The 26,818-nt window shown below is 44.3% G+C and overlaps 1 protein-coding gene across 1 annotated transcript in view; it reads left to right on the plus strand.

Annotated features, from left to right (window-relative positions):
* The window catches only part of ANTXR2 (ANTXR cell adhesion molecule 2), a 153,185-nt gene that overhangs the window by 72,151 nt on the left and 54,216 nt on the right, over nucleotides 1-26,818 (plus strand). The window contains exons 12-16 of the mRNA XM_081207149.1: nucleotides 1,591-1,686; nucleotides 7,231-7,275; nucleotides 11,958-12,053; nucleotides 14,895-15,062; nucleotides 18,969-19,049. Of these exons, the coding sequence (XP_081063275.1) occupies nucleotides 1,591-1,686; nucleotides 7,231-7,275; nucleotides 11,958-12,053; nucleotides 14,895-15,062; nucleotides 18,969-19,049 (486 nt within the window). The remainder of the gene's footprint in view (nucleotides 1-1,590; nucleotides 1,687-7,230; nucleotides 7,276-11,957; nucleotides 12,054-14,894; nucleotides 15,063-18,968; nucleotides 19,050-26,818) is intronic.

The following is a 26,818-nucleotide window of genomic DNA, read 5'->3' on the forward strand; positions in this document are numbered from 1 at the left end:
ATTTGCTAGGGCTTCCAAAACCACTTCCTGTGGCAAGCCCCTTCGAGAAGCAGCTTTATCACTTAGCGCCCACCCAATGTCCTTGCCGTTGGAGAAGAATCCAGAGGTTAACTACAAGCAGAGTTCAGACAGCAGTTTTACCATTATAAAGAGGACTTCATGTTCTGTTCTGGAAAAAGCAAAAGCAAAAACTCCTGCTAGTAGAGAATCCGGTGATTGTAGCAAGAATAAAACAACAATAAATTTTGCAAATTGAATTTATTTTATTTGTCTTCTATACTGTGACCATTTGTCAGCAGAGATAGTAGGATCAACATTTTTTACAGCAGACAGGGAGAAGTGGTAACGCTTCAAAAGACTTCAATGCTAGTATTGTTGTTCCAATTTTCTTTGTATTTTTTTCTTTGCATTGTGAAAACTGTAAGCAAGAAGTGGGAAAATGGGGGGTGGGATTGGGCGGGGGGATTCTTATCTATTTATCTGAATTATCAGGGTTTTTTTAAAAAAGATATAAAAGAGAGAGGAATAAAATCAGCAGCCTGATCTTTGGTGAAGCCAACTTACTCATTTGGCATCCTAGCCCTGTATGCTGTTTTCATAAACAGGAAACACATTTGCATATTTTCACTGCCAGAACAGGCAGCAGTTTCAGGAAAATACACTGTTGAAACAAGCAAGTCCTAAATATTGCAGCTGCAGAAGATGTCTTTCTTTCTTTCTTTCTTTCTTTCTTTCTTTCTTTCTTTCTTTCTTTCTTTCTTTCTTTCTTTCCTGTGCTGTTAAGATATTCTTTTACTTGCTAAGAGAAAAAAACAATGTAAGGAGAACAACTGAATTTAGGCTGTCCATAAATTCAGGTATGCTTTATAAACATTAGATAGAAATTTGGAAAATTGAATCTTCAGGGCCAGACAACAAATACATGATGAACCTCATTAAGTGTTTTTGTGTGTTTGTTTTTAGTTTAGTTTAGGGTTGTTGTTTTTCAAAACCACAACAACCCAATTTGGATACCCTTAAGAGTGATGAATGATGAGAACTGTTTTAAAGGTTTGTGCATGTGATCAAATGTATTTCCACCACCTGAAAATGAATGGATTTGCAAATTCCTGTAAGTGCGCAGCAGAGATTATGAGCCAATCCAATACAGTAGGTGACTTCACAGTAGAACAGAGATGGGATTTTGCCATTCTTATTGGTACTGTAGATCCTCTGATGTGCCTTGTGAACTGGTTATGTTTTCAGCATAGTGCAATGCACACACACAGAGAGAGGTGGAGATCACAAACATGTAACCTACGGATAGTAGGTGGGCACCTTCACTGTACTATTTTTCAGTGCCTGTGAAAACATTTTTGTGTAGACAAGCTGATCCAGATGTCTGGAATACTGTTGTGTTTCTAGTTTGTTGCTGGTTTTAATTTTCTGAACGTTTTAATTGTTTTTACTAACCATATTACACTTTTTTTTTTGTAAACCACTTTGTGGAGTTTTTCAACAACAGCGGTATATACATTTTCTGAAATAAATAAATAGTAAATATAATTTCAGCAAATATAATTATGATCTTCCCTTCTCTCCCCCCCATAGGCAAATGGCATTATTGCACTGATAGTTATCCTGGTATTGCTACTGTTGCTGGCGCTTGCCCTCATGTGGTGGTTTTGGCCCCTGTGCTGCAAAATAGTGAGTGAAATAAATCTGCAATGTGACATTCTTATCTCTTCTGCCTATGTTATCTGGGTATCAAATGGCTGACTTCATTGTACCATACACAGTTAGACTATGGAACTTGCTCCCAGAAAAAGCAGAGACGGCTGTAAAGTGCCCTGTGATCCTTGGATGAAGGGTGGCATAGAAATCTAATTAATAAAAATAATAGATTAAATAATCCACTATTGCAGGCGGAATACCTTGTGACTCCCAGTGAATGGTATTCACAGTGGAGAGAGGGTTGTTGCTTTCATGGGGCCTGTCTACAGGCTTCCCACAGACCACTGTGAGATTACTATGTTACCACTGTGAGATTACTATGCTGGATATAAGGGCCTTTAGCCTGATCTAGCAAGTCTCTCTTTTTCTGCAGCTGTTGCATTAGCTGGCAAACAAGCCAGGAGGTCTTCCATTTTTGCTTCCTGTTTTGCCTGAACTATGGTTTAGTTCAGCTTCAAACCATGGCTTCATAACACCATGGTCTTCTTCGAAGTTGTAAGCCTACTGCTGTTATTACAGTCGTACCTCAGAAGTAGAACGCCTTGCAACTTGAACGTTTTGGCTCTCAAAAGTGATTGTGGTTCGAGGACCCGAACCCCCGCAATGTGAAATGAATACGCAAGGACACGAGATATAAGGTTAATGGGCAAGAAAAGGCCACAACTTTATTGATTACAGCAGTGAAAAGGTATTGGCTTAGGCATTGGATGTCTAAAACAAGGGGGTTTATTCACCAGTAGGTGGAGCCTGTTGATGCTAATCCAACTATAGGCTCTCCCCTGATGTCACCGAGGGTCGTGCCATGGCCTCCCGCCAAGCAGGCATCGGACAGAGTACACGACCGCCAGATTCCTTTAACGGAATACCCAAAATATTGAAGGCATAGGCGATGGCCACACCTAGCTCTTCGATTCCACAACACATTTTTCCAATGCCTAACCTACCCACCAATACCACAAAAGTTGTGACGATTGCTACGAGGTAGGCGAAAAAAACAAAAAGCCTAATGCCAAATGGAAAAATTCCTACCAGGCCCCCCAGACAACCAGGGCGACCAACCTAAGGTCCATAGCAAGGCCAAGGAAAATTTAAGACCCTGAGCTCAAAGGGAGTGGAGGGTGGGTGACTCGCGACGGGACGAAGGAGAATGAGGCCGAGGAGGGGCTGGCGCCGCAGCATTTAGGATGCTGACAACGCCCCCTCCGAGGCACCTGGTTGGGTGCCTGCCGATGGGGGCGGGCGCCAGCCAGGTGAGTGGGGGAGGCGGAGCTCAGGCTCCCATCCACAACCACTCCCCTCTCTTCCATGGAGGAGAGTCTTTGTTCCAGTTTGTGAACGTTCTTTGGAATCTGAACATCTGACACGGCTTTCGATTGGCTGCAGGGACTTCCTGCAGCCAATCGGAAGCTGTGCCTGGGTTTCCAAACGTTTTGGAAGTCGAACGGACTTCCGGAACGGATTCCGTTTGAGTTCTGAGGCACAACTGTATTATTATTGTTCTTATTGTTGTTATTTATTGAATTTATATACCGTCCTATACCCAGAGGTCACGGGGCAGCTCACAGAACAAAATAAAACCACAAAATATATAATCAAAAATTCAACCTGAAGCGGACACAACATGAGGTGTGACTGTATGTGGATTGCAGGATTGTTGCAAAGAATGGGTGAGGCAGTTTGCTTGGAGCCCTTTGGACACTGAAAAAGTGCCATATAATAGTATTAACAGGTTTTTGTTTTTATTTGGGTAAGACTGTCGGAAATTGCTTTCATAGCAAATCAGACCATACTGGCTGGTCGTGACTCTCATGGTTTGCAAACTAGGCAAAGATACTAGGGACTGAACCTGGGACTTATTGTATGCAAAGCAAGTGCTCTTCTACCGAGCGACCTTAAGCATCTTTCATTCCTCCTGTATTCTTTTTTTCATATTTGTGTCCCAAGATGAGCCTTGATGGCCGGTGGGAATAAGGCTCGTATTCTATTTCAGCAACTGAAACTGATTTGCTTAAGGCACCTCTTTATTTATCTCATGTCTTCAGCCTTGCTGGTTAGCTCAGTTGGTTAGAGCATGGTGCTGAAAATGCCGAGGTCATGGGTTTGATCCCCGTACGGTTGCATATTCCTGCATTGCGGGGGGTTGGACTAGATGACCCATGTATATTTACCGTATTTTTCGCTCTATAGGACGCACTTTTCCCCCTCCAAAAATTAAGGGGAAATGTGTGTGCGTCCTATGGAGTGAATGCAGGCTCCTTGGCTTCAGCAATAGCAACGTGAAGCCTCCGAAGCGCAGAGGGAGCACTCCCTCTGCGCTCCTTGGCTTCGCGTTGCTTTCGCTGAAGCCTGGAGAGCGAGAGGGGTCAGCGATAACTGCCTGAAGCCTTCGGAGTGCAGCGCGAGTTCCCGCTGCGCTCCACAGGTTTCAGGTTCCTTTTGCTGAAGCTGGGAGAGCAAGACTCTCCTGGCTTCAGCTGAGAGGGAGAGCTGCGCAGCACCCCTTCAGCCAAGCGGGAGCAGAAATGGAAGGGGCTCAGTTTCTCCTGCCGCTTCGCTGAAGGGGCGCTGAGGGGAGAGGGGGAGAATTTTTTTTCTTGTTCTCCCCCTCTAAAGCAAGGTGCGTCCTATGGTCGGGTGCGTCCTATAGAGCGAAAAATAAGGTAGTTCTTTATCTAAGAAAAGAGAGCATAATATATTACATTCCTATGATTCTATCTTAAAAATAAAAAATACTCTAGGGCTAGAGCAACAACAACAACAACAACAAAAGGACGTTAAAGGGGAAATATGCCGCCCCTCCTCTTCCCATTCAGCTTTCTTTTTGGCAGTCGCCAGTTGGCATCTAGCATGTCAGATGAATTGGGCATGCTGTTTAATTTTTGGCAGGAGCCAGTTGAAAGCCTCCCCCCGCCCCACTTGATCTACAGTCCAGGCACACAACTAGGTTCTTGGTTTTTCATTATTATTTTTTACTTCTTTCTCTCCTTTCCCCCCATCCATCCCCCCCTTTTTTAAAAAAAATGAGTTTACTGTTGACAGTTCTTTCACTCTTCTCTGAATGTTAGAACATATGACTGCATCAAGCTGGCTCTGGGCTCTGGCGCTGACATTTCTTAATGCCCACCTCGTTCGAACATTTGAAAAGTGTTAATGAGCAGATCAAAGGGACTGTTGCCTGAAGCAACTCATTTTTAAATAAAAAAATAAAATACATTTATATTTTTTTAATTAAAAGAGAGAGAGAGAGAGAGAGAGAGAGAGAGAGAGAGAGAAAGAAAGAAAGAAAGAAAGAAAGAAAGAAAGAAAGAAATCAGCTGCCCTCCAAAATAGTTGCCTTATTTTTTTTTTCTTTTTCTTTTCGCTGCTAAATAAAATACGAAGCAGGCCGTTCCTGACAACGATGATAATATAACCAAACTCAAATAAAATTGGAGAAGACTCAAAAGTCTGCATATGGTAAATAAACTGGAGATTGAGTCTCCTGGGCCCTTGGGATGGTATTTAAGAAATCTGAATTAAACAGAAATGCTGGCCGTCTTGCAATATTATGTCTTTTAACATCTGCAAGTTCTCAGGCTGCAGAAGTTGCCTACGCCCCCCTCCCCCATGATAAGGATGCTCATCTATATTTTGAAAGGAAAGATCAATCAAATTAATTTGTGGGCAGGATGCTTGTATTTGGACTTGTGACTGTGTGCAAAGTACGCAGGTCAGCTGAGTCCATTTGATGCAGGTCTGCTGACACAGCTTAGAATGCTGCCTGCAGAGGAGATAGCAAAAGAACCTCGTCCCAAGCACACTGAGCTGTGCTATATATAAAAGAAAAACTTGAGTACCATTTTTATTCATGCACTTATTAACAAATTTACAGAACTGATACTACTACTACTAATATATTATTTATACCCCGCCCATCTGGCTGGGCTACCCCAGCCACTCTGGGCCGCTTCCAAAAAAATATTAAAATACTGTAATACTTCAAACATTAAAAGCTTCACTAAACAGGGCTGCCTTCAGATGTCTTCTAAAAGTCTGGTAGTTGTTGTTCTCTTTGACATCTGGTGGGAGGGCGTTCCACAGGGAGGGCGCCACTACCGAGAAGGCCCTCTGCCCGGTTCCCTGTAATTTGGCTTCTTGCAGTGAGGGAACCACCAGAAGGCCCTCGGCGCTGGACCTCAGTGTCCGGGTAGAATGTTGTGGGTGGAGACGCTCCTTCAGGTATACTGGACCAAGGCCGTTTAGGGCTTTAAAGGTCAGCACCAACACTTTGATACGCTCTCTTTCTTCCACTATTGGCCTCCAAGGTGGTGTGGTCTGACCAAGGCAGAATTGATATGGATGCTATACTTCTGTTGAACACCATTAGCTTTTTTGTGTGTGAGCTTCTTCACACTGCTGACTCATGTTTACCTTGTAGTCCACTAAGACCCCCAGGGACTTTTAACATGTGCTGCTAGTAAGTCAGTTGTCCCCCGCTCCCATCTTATTTTTGTGCATCTCGTTCTTCCTGCCTAACTGCAGAACCTGACATTTGTCCCTATTGAAATTATTTTTGTTCGTTTGGGCCCAGGTCTCCAATCTGTTAAGGTCATTCTGAATTCCGATTTTGCCTTCTGCGGCATTAGCAACCCCTCCCGGTTTGGTGTCATCTGCAGAATTGATGAGCATCCCCTCAATTCCTTCATCCAAGTCGTTTATGAAGATGTTAAACAACAGCGGGCCCAGGACAGAATCCTGCAGCTCCCCACTTTCCACTTTCCCCCCAGGATAACAAGGAACCATGAATGAGTACTCTTTGGGTTTGGTCAGTCGAACTGGCTACAAATCCACCTAACAGTTACCGACATTTTACCAGCTTCTTCATAAGAATGTAATACCATTACATGTCTTTAGGCGCTTCCTCTTTACCCAGGCCTTCAGCCATTGAATTATCTATGGGCTGTTAAAGGTGGGGAGGGGGAAGGAATAATAGTTACGGTTATTTTTATTATTATGCTGTCTATTACTGTGCTTTGTTTTATGTTTTTATTATTATGCTCCATAAAAATACATTTTAATGTTATACACTGCCCTGAGATCTTTTCATAAAATACAGTTTGTGTATGTATGTATCTGTATCTATCTATAGCTATATCTATACACATATTATACAGTCAAACCTCTGTTGTCGAACGACTCTGTTTTCGAATGTTTTGGCTCCCAAACGCCAAAAACCCAGACGTAAACGCTATGGTTTCCAAACTTTTTTGGAACTCAAATGTCCAATGCGGCTTCCATTTTGAGTTTCCCTATTGAATTGAGGCTTCCGCTTTGGGGTTTCGAAAGTTTTGGAAGTCAAATGGTCTTCCGGAACAGATTGTAATCGAAAACCGAGGTTCCATTGTATATATGTTTGTGTGTGTATAAAAATCTCTGTAGCAGAGAATTTGAAGCCAGGTTATCCTGTTACTAATCAAGTCTCAATGATCTTTGCCTTTTGTCTTTTATCCTCTATTCCACTCCCCCTCCCCAAATTAGGTCATTAAGGACCCTCCTCCTCCACCACCACCAGCTCCAGTAGAGGTAAGTTGTGAAACTGCTTCAGAGGTTGGTTACTGCAGACACATTTTCCTATCTTGGAGCCAGTGACTCAGCCTTGTAAATAAGCAAGGCTGGAGATACTTGCCTGTCAGGGAACTGACATCGGAGCGAGAGGCGAAGGGGAGGCTCCCAGATGATGCTGGCGAAGGACCCAGCAGCAGGGGGAGAAACAGCTCATTAGAGGGGGAAGCCAATCAGCGCAACACCAGGGATAAAGGGGGGCAGACGGGGGAATTGGAGAGAGGGCTCCAGGACTCTTCACTGGACATCAGTGAGGAAAGCCCAGGTCCTCCGCTACCCACGCCTTCCCTGCGCAGAGGGCTCCCGCGCAGTGAGAGGAGGAGGAGACTGGGTGTCAAACAACTTTTATGTTGGAAGAGGTTCAAGAAACGCCCACTGACGGATTCTGCCAGTGACTGAGGCAGCCACCATGAGAAGGGGCTGTGCAGTCAGAAAGGTTTAACAAGGCAAATTAACCGAGAAAGGCACCAGTTTACGCACGAGTAACTCATACCTATTACATTGCCCATCCCTTATCCCATGTTGTACCTTTTCCTGCTCTCTTCCAGAACCAGCTGGTTATGTAGATAGGAATTGAGGTGAGGGGTGGGGTACAGAAACATGGAACATGATGACATCATGAGTTGGGTAGGTGGTCCTACACATTATGAAAGGAAGGCAGATAATTCAGGGATGCCATTTCCAATGAAAGCTCTGTTTTGAGTCTAATGTATATATCTGCCTTAAGAGGGTATCATTTATTGTACAGTGGTACCTCAGGTCACAAACACCTTGGATTACAAACACTTAGGGTTACAGACTCCACTAACCTGGAAGTAGTGCCTCGGGTTAAGAACTTTACCTCAGGATGAGAACAGAAATCGTGCAGCGGTGGCAGCAGGAGGCCCCATTAGCTAAAGTGGTACTTCAGGTTAAGAACGGTTTCAGGTTAAGAACGGACCTCCGGAACGAATTAAGTTCATAACCAGAGGCACCACTGTATTGGGTTGTTACCTTCATGAAGGAGAATCCCGTGATGAGGGCTTTGAGCTAGACAGAATGCTGCTTTTTTCATTTATTTCATTTCTTAAATTTATATAAAACGATGAGTTCTAAATAAACAACGAATTGCAAATGATAACGGAAAGCGGTTTATGACATGTAATGCAAATGTCACTACGTAACGTGATATATGTATAGCATCAAAATCATAACAATGATAGAAATGTAGTTATGTAATAAAATACGGTTTCTCTTAATGGCATGAAAAATAAGGTTGGGGAGGAGGAAATCGGAAACAGGATGTCTAAAATACAGAAACCGTGCTCAGGTACACAATATTCTCTCAAAGGTAGCTCTTAATCCTGGCCACTCACAGAAAATGACAGGCCCTCCCAGCTCACACCCTTTCCTCTCCCAGTCTTTCACTTTGAGTGAACTTCAGTTCCCTGAATCTCACTCAGGGCCCGTCCAGTTTCTGTTATACAGTTTCATGTGGTTTCAGCCCTTGGCTCCCAATGGTGTCCCAGAACTGGAGGCAACAAAGGGTAATTCCCTCTAGTATCTGTCCCTTCAAGGTGACTCCCACTAGCAAGTCACCTGGCAGACTGCTTAGCCATTTTTCTCTTCCCCACCCTGAAAAAAATCCCCAAACATTTTGCCTGAAGAAGCTTGATTCTGCCTTTTTTTGTAGCCTGATAGTGGTTATGGCGACCCCTGATGTTATTTGGCGTATTTTAGAAACATGTTTAATCATATATTCCCCCCAATTTAAGTCCTGGTAGTCAAACGAGTAGCAATAAACAAAGCAAATATTGGCAGTCGAGTGTAGGGCGACATTCCTGTATATGTGGCGTACTCCATTAGACAGATTGGTTCCCCAGAAGTAGATAGGTAAAGGGCCTGTGTTGCTCAAACGGGAATTGGGGTGTAATAGGCACTTCAAAATGCGTTGCGCTGCAAATTGATTTTCCTTGCACATAACCAGAATCTCAGCTTTATGCGTTCTGCGGATGAAGGCACCGGGAAGGAGGGAGGGGGGAAATTGCTTTCTGATTCAGAGAAGATCTTATTCACGCTTTTCCCTGCTCCCCCAGAAGCAGAGCTTTAAACGTGGGAGCATCTTCTGATCATATCAAATATCTCAGACATATATATACAGTGGTGCCCGCAAGACGAATGCCTCGCAAGACGGAAAACCTGCTAAACGAAAGGGTTTTCCGTTTTTGAGCTGCTTCGCAAGACGATTTTCCCTATGGGCTTGCTTTGCAAGACGAAAACGTCTTGCAAGTGTTCCGATTTTTCCCCGCTCCCCCCCCTTTTTCTAAGCCGCTAAGCCGCTAATAGCCCTTTAGCCGCTAATCCGCTAATCCTTTAATAGCCGCTAAGCCTTTAATAGCCGCTAAACCGCTAATAGCGCTAATCCGCTAAGCCGCTAATAGGGTTGCTTTGCAAGACGAAAAAACCGCTAGACGAAGAGACTCGCGGAACGGATTAATTTCGTTTTGCGAGGCACCACTGTATATATTTACTTAAGTGTTCTCTTCAATAAAAGCTTATTTCCAGGTTGCACTGTGTACATCAGTTATGCATCCACCCATATTTTAAGATGCTCTAAAACAGAAAGGATAGTACATACTTCTGGGGCAATCCTAACCAAGTCTACTTGGACAGGCTTCCTCAACCTTGGCCCTCCAGATGTCTTTGGCCTACAACTCCCATGATCCCTAGCTAGCAGGACCAGTGGTCAGGGATGATGGGAATTGTAGTCTGAAAACATCTGGAGGGCCGAGGCTGAGGAAGCCTGTACTTGGAACTAAGTCCTATTGAATTCAGTAGGACTTACAAGCAGGGTTATGGTTGCAACCTTAAATTAGTTTAAGGTAATAGCATTTATTTCTTTATTTCGTAAAATCCAGATACAGTGGTACCTCGGGTTACATACGCTTCAGGTTACATACGCTTCAGGTTACACACTCCACTAACCCAGAAATAGTGCTTCAGGTTAAGAACTTTGCTTCAGGATAAGAACAGAAATTGGGCTCCGGTGGCGCGGCAGCAGCAGGAGGCCCCATTAGCTAAAGTGGTGCTTCAGGTTAAGAACAGTTTCAGGTTAAGAACAGACGAATTAAGTACTTAACCTGAGGTACCACTGTACCACTTGATAGCAAAACAAAAGAAACCCTCAAAGTGGTTTACAAAGAGAATAAAACAATAAAATTATCCGTTGAAACAACTATTAAGAACATTTTTTAAAAAATGAAATAAACTAAAAAGAGATTAAAACATATATACATTGACATCCTGCAGGTCTGGGTAGGCTTCTCTAACCAAAAATGTTTTTCGAAAGTGCTGTAAAGAGTATGGTGAAGGTGCTTGCCTGATTTCAATAGGCAGGGAGTTCCATAGTGCAGGTGTTATGACCCGAAAATACAGATTTTTTACAAATGTGAAACAGGTATTATGTGTCACTTGTAACAGTGTCAGTTATGGAGATCAAAGTGGTTGACCTTGAGGGTAAGGCCATCTTTCAAATAAATTAGTCCCAAATTGTCAAGGGCTTTATGTCATGCTGCGTGGAGAAAAAAACTTTAAACACGTAGCAGAGTTCCCCAAAAATAGACCAGAGGCAATTGTATTCCATCCAGCAGACCTTTACTGCTACTGAAGGCAAATGAGCATCATGGTCACAAATCCAACACATTCAGGATTGGCACTGTCCATAAGAAATCCAGTTGCCGCAGACTTAACTTAAACTTGACAAGAACTTATAATAAGACTAAACCTTAACACTATAGCATACGGAACACCACACTAGAACAAAGAGATAGGAAGAGAAAGTGAGTGAAACCCAAGCTCCTCCTGGCTTGACTATTATAGTCACCCTGACCTTGACAGAAAGATAACAGAACCAGTTTAAACCAGATGTACAGTCATACTTTGGGTTACAGACCCTTCAGGTTGTGTTTTTTCGGGTTGCGGACTGCCGAAACCCGGAAGTACCAGAACAGGTTACTTCCGGGTTTTGGCACTCGTGCATGTGCAGAAGTGCTAAATTGCACTTTGCGCATGCACAGAAGCGCCAAATCGCAACCAGCACGTGCGGAGATGTGTGTTGCGAACACTATGGGTTGCGAACGTGCATCTCACACGGATCGCATTCGCAACCCTAGCGTCCACTGTACTCAGCTTCCCAGAAGGAATAACCCAGACATCAGAAACCTTCTGCCTGTTTCTTTCACGCAGAAAGACACTTTCCAGAACACTCTTGAATTAATCAGAATAGGAAAGAGCTCTACACATCAGATCAATACTTTCTGTGCTAAGAAATGCAAACTGACACTTTACATACTAATAGTAACACCCGATTCCCTCTCCCCTCGGAACATAGTTTAGGGTTCAGGCATAATACTAAACTGTGGTTAATTGAAATCAGAAAGTTCTGAGCTCATCCTTGCAAGCATGCTGGGTGAAGGAAGGGGGAGAGAAAGGCTGGGTTTGGTCAACCCAAAGGAGACAATCCACCGTCTCCTATTTTCATTAGATCCCTTTCTTCAGAAAAGGCCAATAGCAAGTTGGTTGGAAAAGACCTCTAACCTAAGAGCAATTTGTTTCCCTTTTAAACAAACACTTTCCCATAAAATCTCTTTTGGGTTCTTCCCCAGGAAGAAGAAGAAGACCCCTTGCCTAACAAGAAATGGCCAACCGTGGATGCTTCTTACTATGGCGGGCGAGGAGTTGGAGGAATTAAAAGAATGGAGGTTTGTTTTGTCGAGCCTTGAGTCGCTGCCACTCGAGATGCAAAGCCGTGAGACGCTAGTGCTGTCTCTCGGCTTTGCCTCCAGAGCTGGCAACTGTGCGCCGTGTCACGTGTTACCATGATATGCCAGGAAAATGGAAGTGCTGCTCTGCTCCTGTAGTTCTCCAACAAAGGGGGAAATGTGTAGGAGAGAGGGGCTAGAGGAGGAGAGAGGGGCAGGAGGAGGAGAGAGGGGCAAGAGGAGGAGAGAGGGGCTAGAGCTCTCTTAGTGGAGCCACTCAGAGTAGTCAATACTGATCTCAATGGACACAGTATGATGGAGACTCCTGTGTTCCTGTGCAACTGACCCTCCTTGCTGCTCTTCTTTGTGGCCTCCTACTTGGGACCAGGAGAGACATCACCTTGCCAACAAAGGTCCGTATAGTTAAAACTATGGTTTTCCCAGTAGTGATGTACGGAAGTGAGAGCTGGACCATAAAGGAGGCTGATTGCCGAAGAATTGATGCTGGAGGAGACTCTTGAGAGTCCCATGGACTGCAAGAAGATCAAACCAATCCATTCTGAAGGAAATCAGCCCTCACTAGAGTGCTCACTGGAAGGACAGATTCTGAAGCTGAGGCTCCAATACTTTGGCCACCTCATGAGAAGAGAAGACTCCTTGGAAAAGACCCTGATGTTGGGAAAGATGGAGGGCACAAGGAGAAGGGGACGACAGAGGACGAGATGGTTGGACAGTGTCATAGAAGCTACCAGCATGAGTTTGACCAAACTGCAGGAGGCAGTGGAAGACAGGAGTGCCTGGCGTGCTCTGGTCCATGGGGTCACGAAGAGACGGACACGACTAAACAACAACAACAACTTGGGACTGGGACAGGACAGGGATAGGGAACCTGGGCTCCACACCAGGGGTTGTTGGGTGACGGCTCTCCTCACCGTTGGCCATGGTGACTGGGGTTAGGATAGGAGGTGGCTGACTGATAGGAGGTGGAGTCCTATAACATAATGCAGGTGTCGGGAGCCAGCCAGCAGTAAATCGCACGGAGTAAGTGAATTCTTTATTAGAAAAACAGGATCTGCCAGGGGTGCCAGGCCTAACGTGCAAAGCAACTCTTTTTCAGTAGCCCAACTATTGCTGCCACTCTGTTCCAGTCGCACCCATGTAAGCTGCAGTAATGGCAGGGGTCAGGAGAGTGGCTCTGCCCTACCCTATTGGATGCTACTGGAGGGCACTAGATTGGCAAAGGCTGGACCAGATGGATATTGCGTTGGTTCCAGCAAGGGTCTTCTTGCAGCTCAAGGAGATCTTACATGTTATTTTTTGAGGTCTGTAGATCATGGTTGCTTTGACCTCACTCACGCGATCTGGTATGTGATTTGATGTCAAGTTGGATTTTTAAAGTTAAAATGGGCTTCTTTTTAATATTTTTAATTTTTTAAAAAACGTCCCTCAGTTGACTAATTTTTAATTGTAGCCAGATTGACATACTTCCCCTGATGTCAGACTTCTTGGAATTTCCCCCTTTAAATTTATTCATAGGGCAGTTTTAGGCATCTCTCCACAGAATTAGGGAAGAACTGATTTCATCGGTTTCATTTCTTCAGGGCTTTGAAAAAGAGAGAGGGAGGCTTGTTTCTATAGCTGAATGCAAAAAAGAAGAAGAGAACAAGTCTTTTCAAGACATGTTACAATCCTTTTGGAAAAAATTACAGTGTGGCATCAGTATTCTCATCTGTGGGCCATGTGTATCAGAAGCTCCTATTGTTCCACAGCTGGTGCAGTGTAGTGGTTAAAAGCATGATCTGCAAATCCCATGAACTCATGGGAGGTGGTGGTCTGGCTTAGGCAAGGCACTGTCTCTCAGCCCCAGGCCCAAATCTATTTTATGTGGTTATTTTATTTTATGTGGTTGATCATGTTGGCTGATGGTCCAGTGCTGCAGCATCTGGAATGCAATGGGATTCACTTCTGAGTAGATATACTTGGGGTTGCTCTGTAACTTAGGGGTTAATAGAGAATTATACTTGAATCAGTACATTTGTTTTTGCAACTGTAAGGTTCCAATTTGCATGTGGCTTAGCATGAATGGGGACACCACAGAGCCTAGGACTTGCCGATCAGAAGGTCGGCGGTTCGAATCCCCCCGACGGGGTGAGCTCACATTGCTCGGTCCCTGCTCCTGCCAACCTAGCAGTTCGAAAGCACAAAAGTGCAAGTAGATAAATAGGTACCACTCCGGCGGGAAGGTAAACGGCGTTTCCTTCCATGCGCTGTTCTGGTTCGCCATAAGCGGCTTAGTCATGCTGGCCACATGACCCAGAAGCTGTACACTGGCTCCCTCGGCCAATAAAGCGAGATGAGCACCGCAACCCCAGAGTCGGCCACAACTGGACCTAATGGTCAGGGGTCCCTTTACCCTTTACCTTTACCTTAGCATGAATGAGCAAACATGCAGGTTCCTGGACTGAAGATTGCCATAGTGTTCCTTCCTTGGTTCTGCTGCTGCTGCTCCATCAAGGGTGAAGCCATAGTTTGGCTTAATGGTATGTTTGAACCCAGGTGTGTGTAACCAAGGTTTGTTCTTGCTTTACCACTTGGGAGAGACAAACCCTAGGCCTAGGTTTGGATGTGATTCTATGCCAAAGCATGGCTTAGCCCTGGCAGTTCTGCAGGACCAGGGGAGCGGTCCATGATCTTTGGTCTGGGAGTCCACCTGCGTGCTGCTTTGCAGGGAGCCAAGCCTTGGCTTAGTGTTACATGCAAACTGGGCCACCTTGACCACTGGCTTGAGCACCGCGTGTCCCTACACAAGGCCACTTTGAGAACGGGTCTTGCTTTCTGCAGGTTCGCTGGGGCGATAAAGGGTCGACCGAAGAAGGCGCCCGACTAGAGAAAGCCAAAAACGCTGTGGTGACAATCCCTGAAGAAACGGAGGAGCCATTTCAGCCTAGACCTCCGAGACCCAAGCCTACCTCACTGCCTGCTCAGGAAAAGTGGTACACACCTATTAAGGTACACACTAGATCTTTGGTCGTTGAAAGCTGTGTTTGCTTTGCAGTTGTATGATGAGGCAAATCAGGGCTGAAAGGCTGGGAAGCCTGGGGAAACCAAGCCCCCGTTTATTCTAATTTAAGACCATTGGGGGAAACAGCATTGGCAGTGGGTTGCTGGGAGGGTAGTGGAAGCCCCAACCTGTGATGGCACTGCAGTGTGCGCACAAAGGGAACATCTGGAGGTATTAGGAGCCTTGATTCTTGAACCAGGCCTCCTTCAGATTAGCCCTGCTCATATCAAGGGATAGGGCATGATCCTATCAAGGTGCATGGAGCCAACTAGATATCTCATGGGAGGGGGACTTTTATTTATTTATTTTTAAATATTTTTTTTTACCAACATCAAATTAAAAATCCATATTCATTTTCTAACATAAGTCCATTACATAGATTACCTAAATTAAAATATATCAAATGGCTCTAGGCTTCCCTTTGCTGTATGTAAATACAACACAATTAACAAATTATATTATAAATGATATTATAGGTTGCCATATGCCCCCACTCCCTTCACTCATGTGTGATCTCAATATTTTACTTCTTCCATCTTATTGTGTTGTTATAATTTAATAATTATTCAATTGATTCTGTTATTATTTTCTTGCTTACCCCTGCACGTTTTACACATTCTCTATTAATATTTCAATTCTGGAACCATATATTTTCATATATTCCTTCACTCCATCCCACTCTCTAATTATTCTCTGATTTGAGTGGCCTCTAATAATTGCTGTCAATTTTGCCATTTCTATGAACTGGCAGAGTTTGTTTTGCCATTCTAATAGTGATGGGATTTTCTATGGGAGAGGGATGGGCGACTTGTGGCCCTCTGAATGTTCTTGGACTCCCAACTCCCATCGTGGTCAGGGATGATGGGTGTTGTAGTCCAACAACACCTGGAGGGCAACACATTCTCCCTCCCCGTGGATGTTAAAGGCATCAGCGCATTAAGGAAAGAGCAGCAATTGGAAGGGGTACAGTTGGGAAAGAATGGGAGCGTGCAGGGCCTGAAGGCTGTGGTGGAACTGAAAGGAGAAGGTGCAAGTTGCACCCACCCCAAGGCTGGCTGGAGAGAAAAGTATTATTATTATTATTATTATTATTATTATTATTATTATTATTATTATTATACCACCCTATACCCAGAGGTCTCAGGGCAGTTCACATAAAAAGATCACAGTACAGTGGTACCTCTGGTTGTGAACGGGATCTGTTCCAGAGGCTCGTTTGCAAGCAGAAAAGAACACAACCCACGTCTGTGTGCCTGCGCCTGCGCGGGTTGCGATTTGGCACTTCTGCGCATGCGCGTGATGTCATTTTGCACATCTGTGCATGCGTGAGCGGCGAAACCCGGAAGTAATCCTTTCTGGTACTTCCGGGTCACCGTGGGATGCAACCTGAAAACGTGCAACCTGAAGCAATCGTAACATGAGGTATGACTGTATATAAAATAAAAATAAAAGCAACAACCCAATAATACACCCCCCCCCCCAAAAGAGCCACATGTTAAAAGGGTATGTGGGATGTTGATCAGGTCAACCAAAGGTCTGGTTTAAAAGAAACGTTTTTGACTGGAGCCTAAAGGTGTATAGTTATTAATAATAATAATAATTTCATTTCTATACCGCTTTATATTTTAAAGAAAGAATCTCACAAAGTGGTTTAAAGCACGTTAAACCATGACAGATGGCCACCCAACCTCTCTTTAAACACCCCCCCCCATGAAAGAGAGTCTACAACCTCCCAAGGGAGACAGTTCCATTTGCTCATTCTAGTTGCAGCAGCCCAGGATTCATAAATTTCCTCAAGGCTCCAGTGTGTGCTGCCTCTTATAAAGACCGATATGAGGTAGTCTTGTAGATAATAATAATAATAATAATTTTTTATTTATACCCTGCCCTTCCCAGTTCAGAAAACCGGGCTCAGGGCGGCTAACAACAAATTTAAAACACTTAATTGATGCAACAACAAAAAAGCATAAAATACAGTATAAAACGTGAATAACAATAAATTCAGAATTCAAAAATCAATTTAGGGGGAAAATCCATCCAATAAACATTAGATGATCATCAGGGCTAGCTGGCTAAATTAGTCCTATTTGGGCCAGCAAGGAGACCAGGGGAGAATTAGCTGTGGGATCCCCGAGTGGGTAATCTTCATAAAAAGGGGAGGGAAGGGAGGGGAATAAAAGATCAGGCTAAGTTCAAATTGAAAGCCAGGCAGAATAGCTCTGTCTTACAGGCCCTGTGGAAGGACGTTACATCCTGGGACAGAGCATTCCACCAGGTTGGAGCCATCACTGAGAAGGCCCTGGCGCTGGTGGAGGATAATCTGACTTTCTTAGGGCCTGGGACCTCTAAACTATGGTTGTGCATGGACCTTAAGGTCCTCTGCAGGGCATACCAAGAGAGGCGGTCCCGTAAATACGAGGGCCCTAACCCACAAAATTGAAGGGGTACATGCAGGAGGTGTTTTGCCGAGACAAGGAGGGAAGGCATAACGCCCTCAAATACTGGAAATGCATAGCTGAACTTTGGAACCGTCTTCCACATTGGTGGCAGTGAGAGCCACCAATGTGGATTGGACACATTCATGGAGAAGAAAGGCTGTCAATGGCTACTAGCTATAGTACACTCTCCTTCCAAAGTCAGACTCAGCAATGCTAGTGAATAGTGGTTGCTAGAAACCAAAGGAAGGGAAAGTTATCTTATGCTTGAATCCTGCTTGTGGGTTTTGTGGGAATGTTCAGGGATGCAGGAGAGGATATATTGTCTGACTATATCCAACTTGTGTGAACAAGTTCACAGTTTAGCAGAGTACCATTCCCCTGTTGTTTAAACTCAGTGGATGCATTTGCTCATGCTCGCTAAAGCCTCTGTAATAACTGTTCAGGTATTTCCCCCTTATTCCCTCCTAAAAGATAAGACACGACTCAGTCTTCTATAAAAGTATAAAAAGGTTTACTCACGCATCATTCTGTTCACAATAGGATCCCCGAAGGCAGACTTAGCTTAGAAAAGTAACATATACCTAGAAACTATCTCATAAGAAGACAGTCCCTTTGTCCTCTCTTGGTTGGAAGCCAAAAGAGCATCTTTGGCTAAGCAGATGTTGCTTCTTCGATGCATGTAGTCAAAGAGAAGAGAGAGATGGCTGTCCTGCCCTGTACTTTTGTCGTTACCTGCACAGGTGAGGGCACGCCCACCTCTAGTCACATGCAGAAGAAGTCTGTCCCAGCCCAAAAGGAAACAGGAAGTTTACCTGGCTGGCTGGACAAACATTCCTCCCCATGTGTAAACATGTTCACTCTAGGAATGTTGTACTTGACTGCTCTTGTGTTTCACATCCCACAGGTTTCCCACAGGCATCTGGGTGGTAGACTAGATGGGCTGTGGACCTGATCCAGCTGGATCTTTTTATAGACTTAGTTTTTTTAAAAGTACTAGAAGTAAGCACCTGCTTTGACTAGACTAATTTCATTGAAACAAAGGAGAGTTTGGAAAAGTCTTTCGACTAACAAGATGCTTAATCTTTACTTGGTTTTCATATGTGCATGCAGGGTTTTTTTGTGTTATTTTTTAAAGTCCCTCAAAGTTAAAATAGTAAAAGACCTGAACTTAGAATTTCCCACTCATTTAACACATTGTTAAGAACCACTTACTTAATCACACATCGCTGGCTCAATGTGTTCCCATTAAGCGAAATTTATGCCTTAATAGCATCCCATTTAAGGAGCGCTCATTGTCCTACAGTGTCATTTGGCGGGAGATGCTCCCCGAGACATATCCAAGGACGGCTAATGATTCTGAGAATGGCCGCCATGTACGCCTGCTAATCAAACGTCCTCTTGGTCTCCTCTTTGCAGGGTCGTCTCGATGCGCTGTGGGCTTTGCTGAGGCGGCAGTATGACAGAGTATCTTTGATGCGACCGCAGCAGGGAGATGAGGTGCGTGTTCCGTGTTTGTGCATGTTTGTTCACCACTCTCCACAGGGCTCTTCCCTTTTGTGTATGGAAAGATGGCCTACATAATTTCAGGTCCAGGGTTTCAGTCAAGGTTTCCCCCCCAAAACCTTCCTGGAGATGCTTGAAGACCAGACCAGACCAGATCAGAAGAATCTTCGTTTGCATCAGCCACTAGCCATAGCAGTAAAATAAAGCACAGTTGTACTGAACATAGAGGTAAAGGCTTAACTATACAAAACACCCTACTTTTCCGTCTATAAGACGCCCCCATGTATAAGACACCCCATATTTTTGGGGACTCAGATTTTAGAAAATGGGGGAAGATAGCACAGAGTTGTTGAGCTTTTTTGGAAGAGGGGATTACCCAGGGTTGTTAAGTATTTTTAAGGGGGGATTGCTGAAAATCACTCACCCACACATGTCCTAAAATCCGCCTCTCATCTGTCCCCTCAATGGCAGAAGCTGCAAATCACCCACCCATTTGCCACAGCGTCAGCCAATCAACACCAACCATTGCCACAGCAACCAATAACACGCCCACCCTATGCACTATCCATGTATAAGACGACCCCACTTTTTAGCATAATTTTTAAAGAAAAAAACCTAGTCCTATACACAGAAAAGTACGGTACATTCCAAAGCTTTACATCAACAATCAAGTAATAGATCTTATTCTAATTGCCCCTGCTGTATATATATATATATTTAAGTTTCTGCTGTCACCTGGTTATCTTGATCTGCTAGACACAGTAGCAATGGTTGAGTGACCTGGCATGGATATTAGTAGAGGCGTAATAACACCACTCCTCAAATCTTTATAAAGTAGTGCAAGCTAGCAACACGCAAGCTGCTGATATCGAAGAACAGATGCTGCACACCACTAGTCTCTGATCTCCTTCCCTTACAGCCTTCCAAAATGGCAGAGAATGGCTGAAATTCAAATCGCTCCCTGTGTGACTTATGGTGGTCTGCAAAGGGAGGCTTTTGCCAGACCTAAAAGTGGACATTAAGCTTAGGACTGAGGCCCTGCCTTTTCCCCAGACCAAAGCCTATAAGGGAGAGTGCATTGAAGTCCCATTAAATGGAGGGCTGTAGCAAATAACATTTTATATTTGCATGCAGTTAATATAAATCAGAGGGCTGTGACTAATTAGCAACATCTTTACTTACTGGGACTTTATAAAACCACAAGAGCAAGGGACACCTGGTGGATTTATTTTGCCTTTTCCATTCGCTTTATATCCAAGACTTGTTGGTCCCAAATAGTAATGCAAAATTCTGGCAAGGTTTTGAGTTACTGGGAAACTGACAAACAGGAAATGTGTGTGTTGGGGGGGGGGGGGGACAGAGATATTTACAGAATTTATTTGGCTGTCAGTGCTAAATTTGATTATAGCATTTGACTCGCAGAGAAGATGACATGAGCATGCCAATGTGAGAGAGACTGATGAAGAGGAAGCCAGCATGTTTGGGTCTTTGTTAAATTCCTCAGCCACCTCCTATCCAAAATTCTTTATCTTTAATAGCGCATGCATCAAGCTTCAGTGTTTAGTTCATTCATCTTACCCGTTCAATACATTTTGATCAGTTACAACAAGGCAGCAGACTCTTGAATTTATTTTTACTTGTGCCTAAACCCTTTTTGTGACTGGTTCACTTCTGGATCAAGCAAGGGGTTTGGGTGCTTGCCAGTAGGACAGCTTAAATATTGACCGCCTTTTATTTGACTTACATACTTGCAAGAATGAGGTGGTTTCTGTAAGTTACTTACACGGCAGGGAGGAAAAAATGGACTCTCATTTCTTAAGGCCTCCAGGAGAGAAGACTCTCGTTACCTCTAAAACAAACAGCAGCCAGCGTTTGATTTCTGTGGAAAAAATCAGAGCGAGAGAGCGAGAGAGAGAGTTGAAAACAGAGTCTATAATTTGGCTGCTGAACACAGCGCTAAAGACAGTTATCATCTTTTGGGTGTGACTTGTGGTGTTGCAAGAACACAGCTTCTGCCTGGGTTGTGGGGGGAAGCACGTTTTAATCCCCTGAAGGAAAATTTGCTCGTTTATTCCTCAGTTCAGATCAGTACCTCACGCGAGTGTGAATCAGTAAACAAAACCACAGTAAGCAAATACAACTGTCACGCTGAACAGCGAGCGAAACGAAAGGGGCTCCTGTCATCTCGTTCCACTTTGCCAAAGAAGCCCCATTTGAATGCGAGTTTCTGATGAAATAATTGAAGCTGAAGCATCAAGAACCAGAAAGGAGAGGACCCTCTCTCCCGCCTCTCCTTTCTGCAGTTCTTCCAGACACTTAAGAGCGATGCTGGCCCAGTTTGAGGGCCACCCGCCGCTGATCGGAAAAGCTTTGATTGTGGACAGAACTCCTCGGAGTCATGAATTTTTCAGCCCGCAACCGGCGAGGTGAGGGAGGCTTGTACAGGTGTGAGCTAGCAGGTTGTTGTCGACATCTGTTCGGAGCAGAGGCCCAACTCCAGCGCCAGCCTGCAGCGAGGCTTCTGGGTTGTCAGCAGATGTAGTTAAGGATGGAAAAACAGTGCTTTTTGGTCTCAGATTTCCTGCCTGGGGGGGGGGAGAGGGGGAGCCCTGAAACACGAAAGGTAGAGTGGGGGGCGGCTGGCACAGCTGCGCTCCCAAACATGCCCGAGGCACAAATAGAAGAGATCTAATGTAGTTTGACTCTGTTGTGGTGGGGAGATGGGGAGAGAGAGCCACTTCAGAGACAACTTAACGTGGCAACATCTGCCACCAAGTTTCTAGGGACTGACAGGGGACAGCAGGTATGGATCGAAGTCCCCACATAGACAGCCTGCATTAAGCCGTGAACTCTTTTGAAGGCTTTCCATCAAACGTGCCAGAGTCCTCAGCAGGAGCTGGGCTTGTTTTTGTTTTTTCCCCGTTTTTCAAAGCGGTGTTTTGGGGCGGGTGTAGATTTTGTGTGTGTGTGTGTGCCAACAAGGTAATTTATAAATGATGCATCGCCAGACACCCTCACCGTTTAAAGTCGAGAGAAAGAAAGAGGGGAGAAGAAGAAAGGGAGATCAGCAATACTTTTGGGGTTGTTCTGTAAAACAGCCAATTAATTCTCAGAAGTGCTTCTTGGATTTAATTGAGGTTACGTTCACCTTCAGACCACATCGCTACAACCGAGGCAGCCGCCTGAGTGTTGAAACGCTGTCGCAGCGGCACCTTGTCGCGCTGTTGCAGGAGATGGTGTTGGCCCCCCGCCCCTTTCAGTTCTTGTTGTTCAAGGGGTTTCGGGCAGCAATAGACAGAAAACTGGCACAGCTTTCAACATGCGCATTATGCTCCTTTGCCTCTTATCTAAGCCGCCTCATGCATTTTGATTTATGAGTCCAAGACTGGCACACAGACTCATACACCACTCAAGGTTTTTTTTTATTTTGTGTGTATAGGGCATTATTATCATTTCTCCCCGCTTCCTCTTAGGTTTTGCTGGCTGTTGAAACTTACTGACACTGAAACTTACCGTTGATCCTGAAAAGACTCAAGCATGCTGTACGTCACAGTTCTTATGAACTCAAAACAGATTTTTCACTACCCCTTGCACAGTGCCAATTTGCTGGGGTCTAGCAGAATTTGGTTTAGGATCAGGGCTTTGAGTTGGCTCTAGAATTAAAATAGGAAATGGATCCTGGTGGTTGCAGGTCGTGTTCTGAACGCAGTGGTGGAGTTTTGAGAACCTCTTGTTACCAAACAGGCTTCAAGAGCCAACTCCCTCCTGCCTCTTGCAAAGCATTCTGGAATGCCAGGGCCAGTTGCAACACAGCACAGCAGAAAGATAAAGCGGATGTGTTAAAGAATCAGATTGCGTTTCTTGATCTGTTTCTTTACACAATCAAGCTGCAGAGATTGCTATATTGAGCTTGCCCCCTGCCTACGCTTTACCAGGAAACCCTAGGCTGGTTTCTTTTGCTAAACAACAACAAACCTCTGGTTACGTGAAACATATTCAGTAAACACACAAGACGTAACCGGCTGTACTTTTGAATAAATAAGGTGTACTATTCATTGTATCAAATTGTAAATTTCAACAGAAGTCTCATAAAGTTCAACGAAAAAAGCAGAAGACACAGTAGAACAGTTCATTCTATAGTCAGTTCATGCATAAGGCCCATACATATATAAGTGTCTATTCCACCTGTCTGTTCACAGAATCTGAGGCAAGGATTTCCGGAATATTAGCCTTGCAACCAATACTATGCTATAAGACCCACTATCCTGTAACATTACATATGAGTAGATAAATAGGTACTTCTCCGGCGGGAAGGTAAATGGTGTTTCCGTGCACTGCTCTGGTTCGTCAGAAGCGGCTTAGTCATGCTGGCCACATGACCCGGAAGCTGTTCGCCGGCTCCCTCGGCCATTAAAGCGAGATGAGCACCGCAACCCCAGAGTTGGTCACAACTGGACCTAATGGTCAGGGGTCCCTTTACCTTTTTAAGACGACTGCTGAGGAAAGTGGGAGACAAAATTGTTTCTTCCAAAGGTGGAGGGTACAAATATTGGCGGCCAGTCGCAAGGCAGCAAATTGACTGTGATGAATACCTGGGATGTGCTGTGCTGTACATCCTGCTGCGTAGAAGCATGCAGGTGGGATCCTGTCTGCTCAGGAAGGTGAAGCCCCCATCCTTTCTCTTCCTGTGTGCATTGCACATTTCCCTCTCCCCATTGCAGCTGTCAAATAGCAACTTGGCTACGTTGCAAAGCATTAGAGGGCTGGGATTGTTTCGCGGTTTACCTTGGCCCTCTCTGTTGCAGCGCATTGCCAATATTTGATATAGCCATTTTTCTCCCCTTTTTTGCATTCCACCAGGATGCCCCACTACGAGGTAGATGGGAACAAAAGCAGTTGCGTTTTAATCGGAACGAGGCTGCCAAGAATGAGACCCCTTCCATATCTATATATAACTATGCTCGATCATAAAGACGCAAGCTCCCTGATTCCAGCACAGCCATTATGACCTGTTGGGAACTGACGTGGTTTATGTTAATGCTGCGTATCTCATTAGTCTAGTTTACAGAAGGGCTTGCTACCCTCCCAGAAACAGCAAGCAGAAAGCTGACAGTTTAATTCAGTTGCTCCTCTCCAGAGGAAACGTGACAGCTTTAACTGTCTTGTGCACCCAGATTTATGAACTAGTCCCGCGCTCTTAACCAGATTAGTTCCTTTTCCATTAACTGTAGAAAATAGGGCAGCTGTCCGAGCGGCTGGTTGTAAATTCGATAATGTCTGCTGTGTTAATCTGTAGGCTTTTCAGATGGAGAAGGCAACAGATAACAGGATTAAAGTTTCACGACCCAAGGTTTTCACAGCCTGTGAAGGGGGCACTGGGAGGAGGGGCAAGAAAGAGAAGGGGGGAGACACATACAGAGAATGGAGAATGACGTCTGTCATTAATCTTAATTGATTGCCAAGAGGTTTTAATCTGGGTTATTAATTAGGGAAGTCCTTAACACACTGTCCACATAGGAACATCAGATGCTCTTTTGTGAAATATGATGCGCTTGTATAGACACAGGATTTATTGACTGACAATATATTTTAAAAGTCCATATTGCGCTGCGTTTTTTGTTGATATATATGCATGTGTGTCTGTATACACATACACAGAGACATAGTGAAAGTTACAATGTGGTGATTGTTGACAGTCACACGTGAACGCTGACAATCTCAGATGAATTTTATGAATGACTGAAAATAAATATGTTTACCCGCTTTTTGGACATGTTCCAAGTAAATGCTGACAATCATATCTGGGTGATTGTTAAAACGTAACACTGACTGCACGCTGATAGTGCTGTGTAGATAATGATAAATAGTTTGGGATTTGGGGATTCACTGGATTACAGATTTTCACAGTGAAATAGATGCACCTATGCTCTCATGCACCGCATGTACAAGTGATGTAGCCACAGCTGAATGGAAGTTGTAGTAAAATGCTTCCTTAAAGGGTGCTGTATGTATTACTTACCATTTTAAAGGAAGGCGTCTTCCACTTTTTTCATTTCTCCCCCCTTCTCTCTTCACACCTCCAAAATACATGCACACATTTTTCTATTATATAACTTTTTTTCTATGTCTGTATGGAGGTGAGCACATGTGTTTGCAGAGCTGTCACTAGCCCATGTGCAATATAACTATTTGCATAAATCTCTGTATTTAATTCTCTCTGTCAGTAGCTCCTGGTAACATAACTTGGCGCAGCTACTAGCATTCAGGACGTCGCATGTTGCTTAGCATCTTAACTTTTAGATTGGGCGCATCAGTGTTAATAATCTGGACCACACTGTTGTAAAGTCTTGGCTAACAGGACCAGTGGTCAGGGATGATGGGAGTTGTAGTCCCAAGACATCTGGAGGACCGAGTTTGCCTATGCCTGTGTTGGAGGGCATAAAGTTGTGCGGTCCCTGAGCCAAGGAGATAAGTAACTATACAGCCTTTAGAAGACACCTCAAGATAGCCCTGTATAGGGAAGTTTTTAAATGCTTACTGTTTTATTATGTTTTTATATATGTTGGAAGCCCCCCAGAGTGGCTGGAGGAACCTAGTCAGATGGGCGGGGTATAATTATAATTTTAATTATTATGGAATAGGACACCCCTGTTTTCATGGAAGAAATGTTGGAGGGAATGAAGTAGCGCTATAATAAATTTGAACCTTGTGTGTGTATGTGTCTCTCTGTGTGTGTGCACACCTTGGTTTACAGCCCTGCTAAGACAAAGACCATTTGCATCACTGTTTTTAAAAAAATGCTATTTATACAGAACCCTTAAACTTGATTATTTGGAAGCTTAAAGATAGAAACATAGCCCAGAAAGAGGAAGGCTTTGCAAGTGAGCCAAATGGGAAGTATCTAGTTTCAGGTGGGCACTTTTAAAAGAAGAAGAAGATCTCATTTTACTTCTTCCCATCCCTTCCTTTTATTGTACTCCTATAACTCTCCGTGATTTTATTATTTTCACAATTAATTTTTGCATGCTCATAGCCTGTATTAATGAAGTACAGTTTCATTAAGATATTAAAAAGTAAGAGGGGGAGGGAGAAATATGAAAGAGTTGAGTTATTAACGTTTCAAAGTGCGCACACCAAGTAAGATCTGTGCCATCTTAACTTCTTGAGGCATCGCTGTTGGGGGTGTTGTGCATCTTCCATGAAAGGTGGTTTCCTTTTGTGCATCATTAAAAGAAACGCGGTCATGAGTACCAACATGTTGTCTGCCCTTTAAACCCGTAGGAAGCAATCCAGTGTAGGCGATCATGCAAAAAAGCTGAATGTTGTGAGATTCAGGACAAAAGAAAGCACCTTGCCAGCGTAGCACATAGATAAACTATAGAACTTGCTCCCACAGGAGGCAGTGATGGTCACCAACTTGGATGGTCTTTAAAAAAGGATTGTACAGATTCCTGGAGGATAAGGCTACCAAACTAAGCAGTTGGCTCCTTACCTCTCTCACCCTGACCTAGCTAATGTGATCCACGCAACGGTCATCTCCAGACTTGATTATTGTAACTCACTCTACGTGGGGCTGCCCTTGAGACTGACCCAGGAACTCCAGTGGGTGCAGAATGCCGTGGCAAGACTCCTTACAGGGTCCTCGCCGTGGGATCACATTCACCCGGTGCTTTACCAGCTGCACTGGCTCCGGTGGAGTACAGGATCAGGTTTACAGTGCTTGTTTTAACCTTTAAAGCCCTATGCGGCCTGGGACCACCATA

Source organism: Podarcis bocagei (assembly GCF_964188305.1).
Source record: "Podarcis bocagei genome assembly, chromosome: 9".
Taxonomy (NCBI): domain Eukaryota; kingdom Metazoa; phylum Chordata; class Lepidosauria; order Squamata; family Lacertidae; genus Podarcis; species Podarcis bocagei.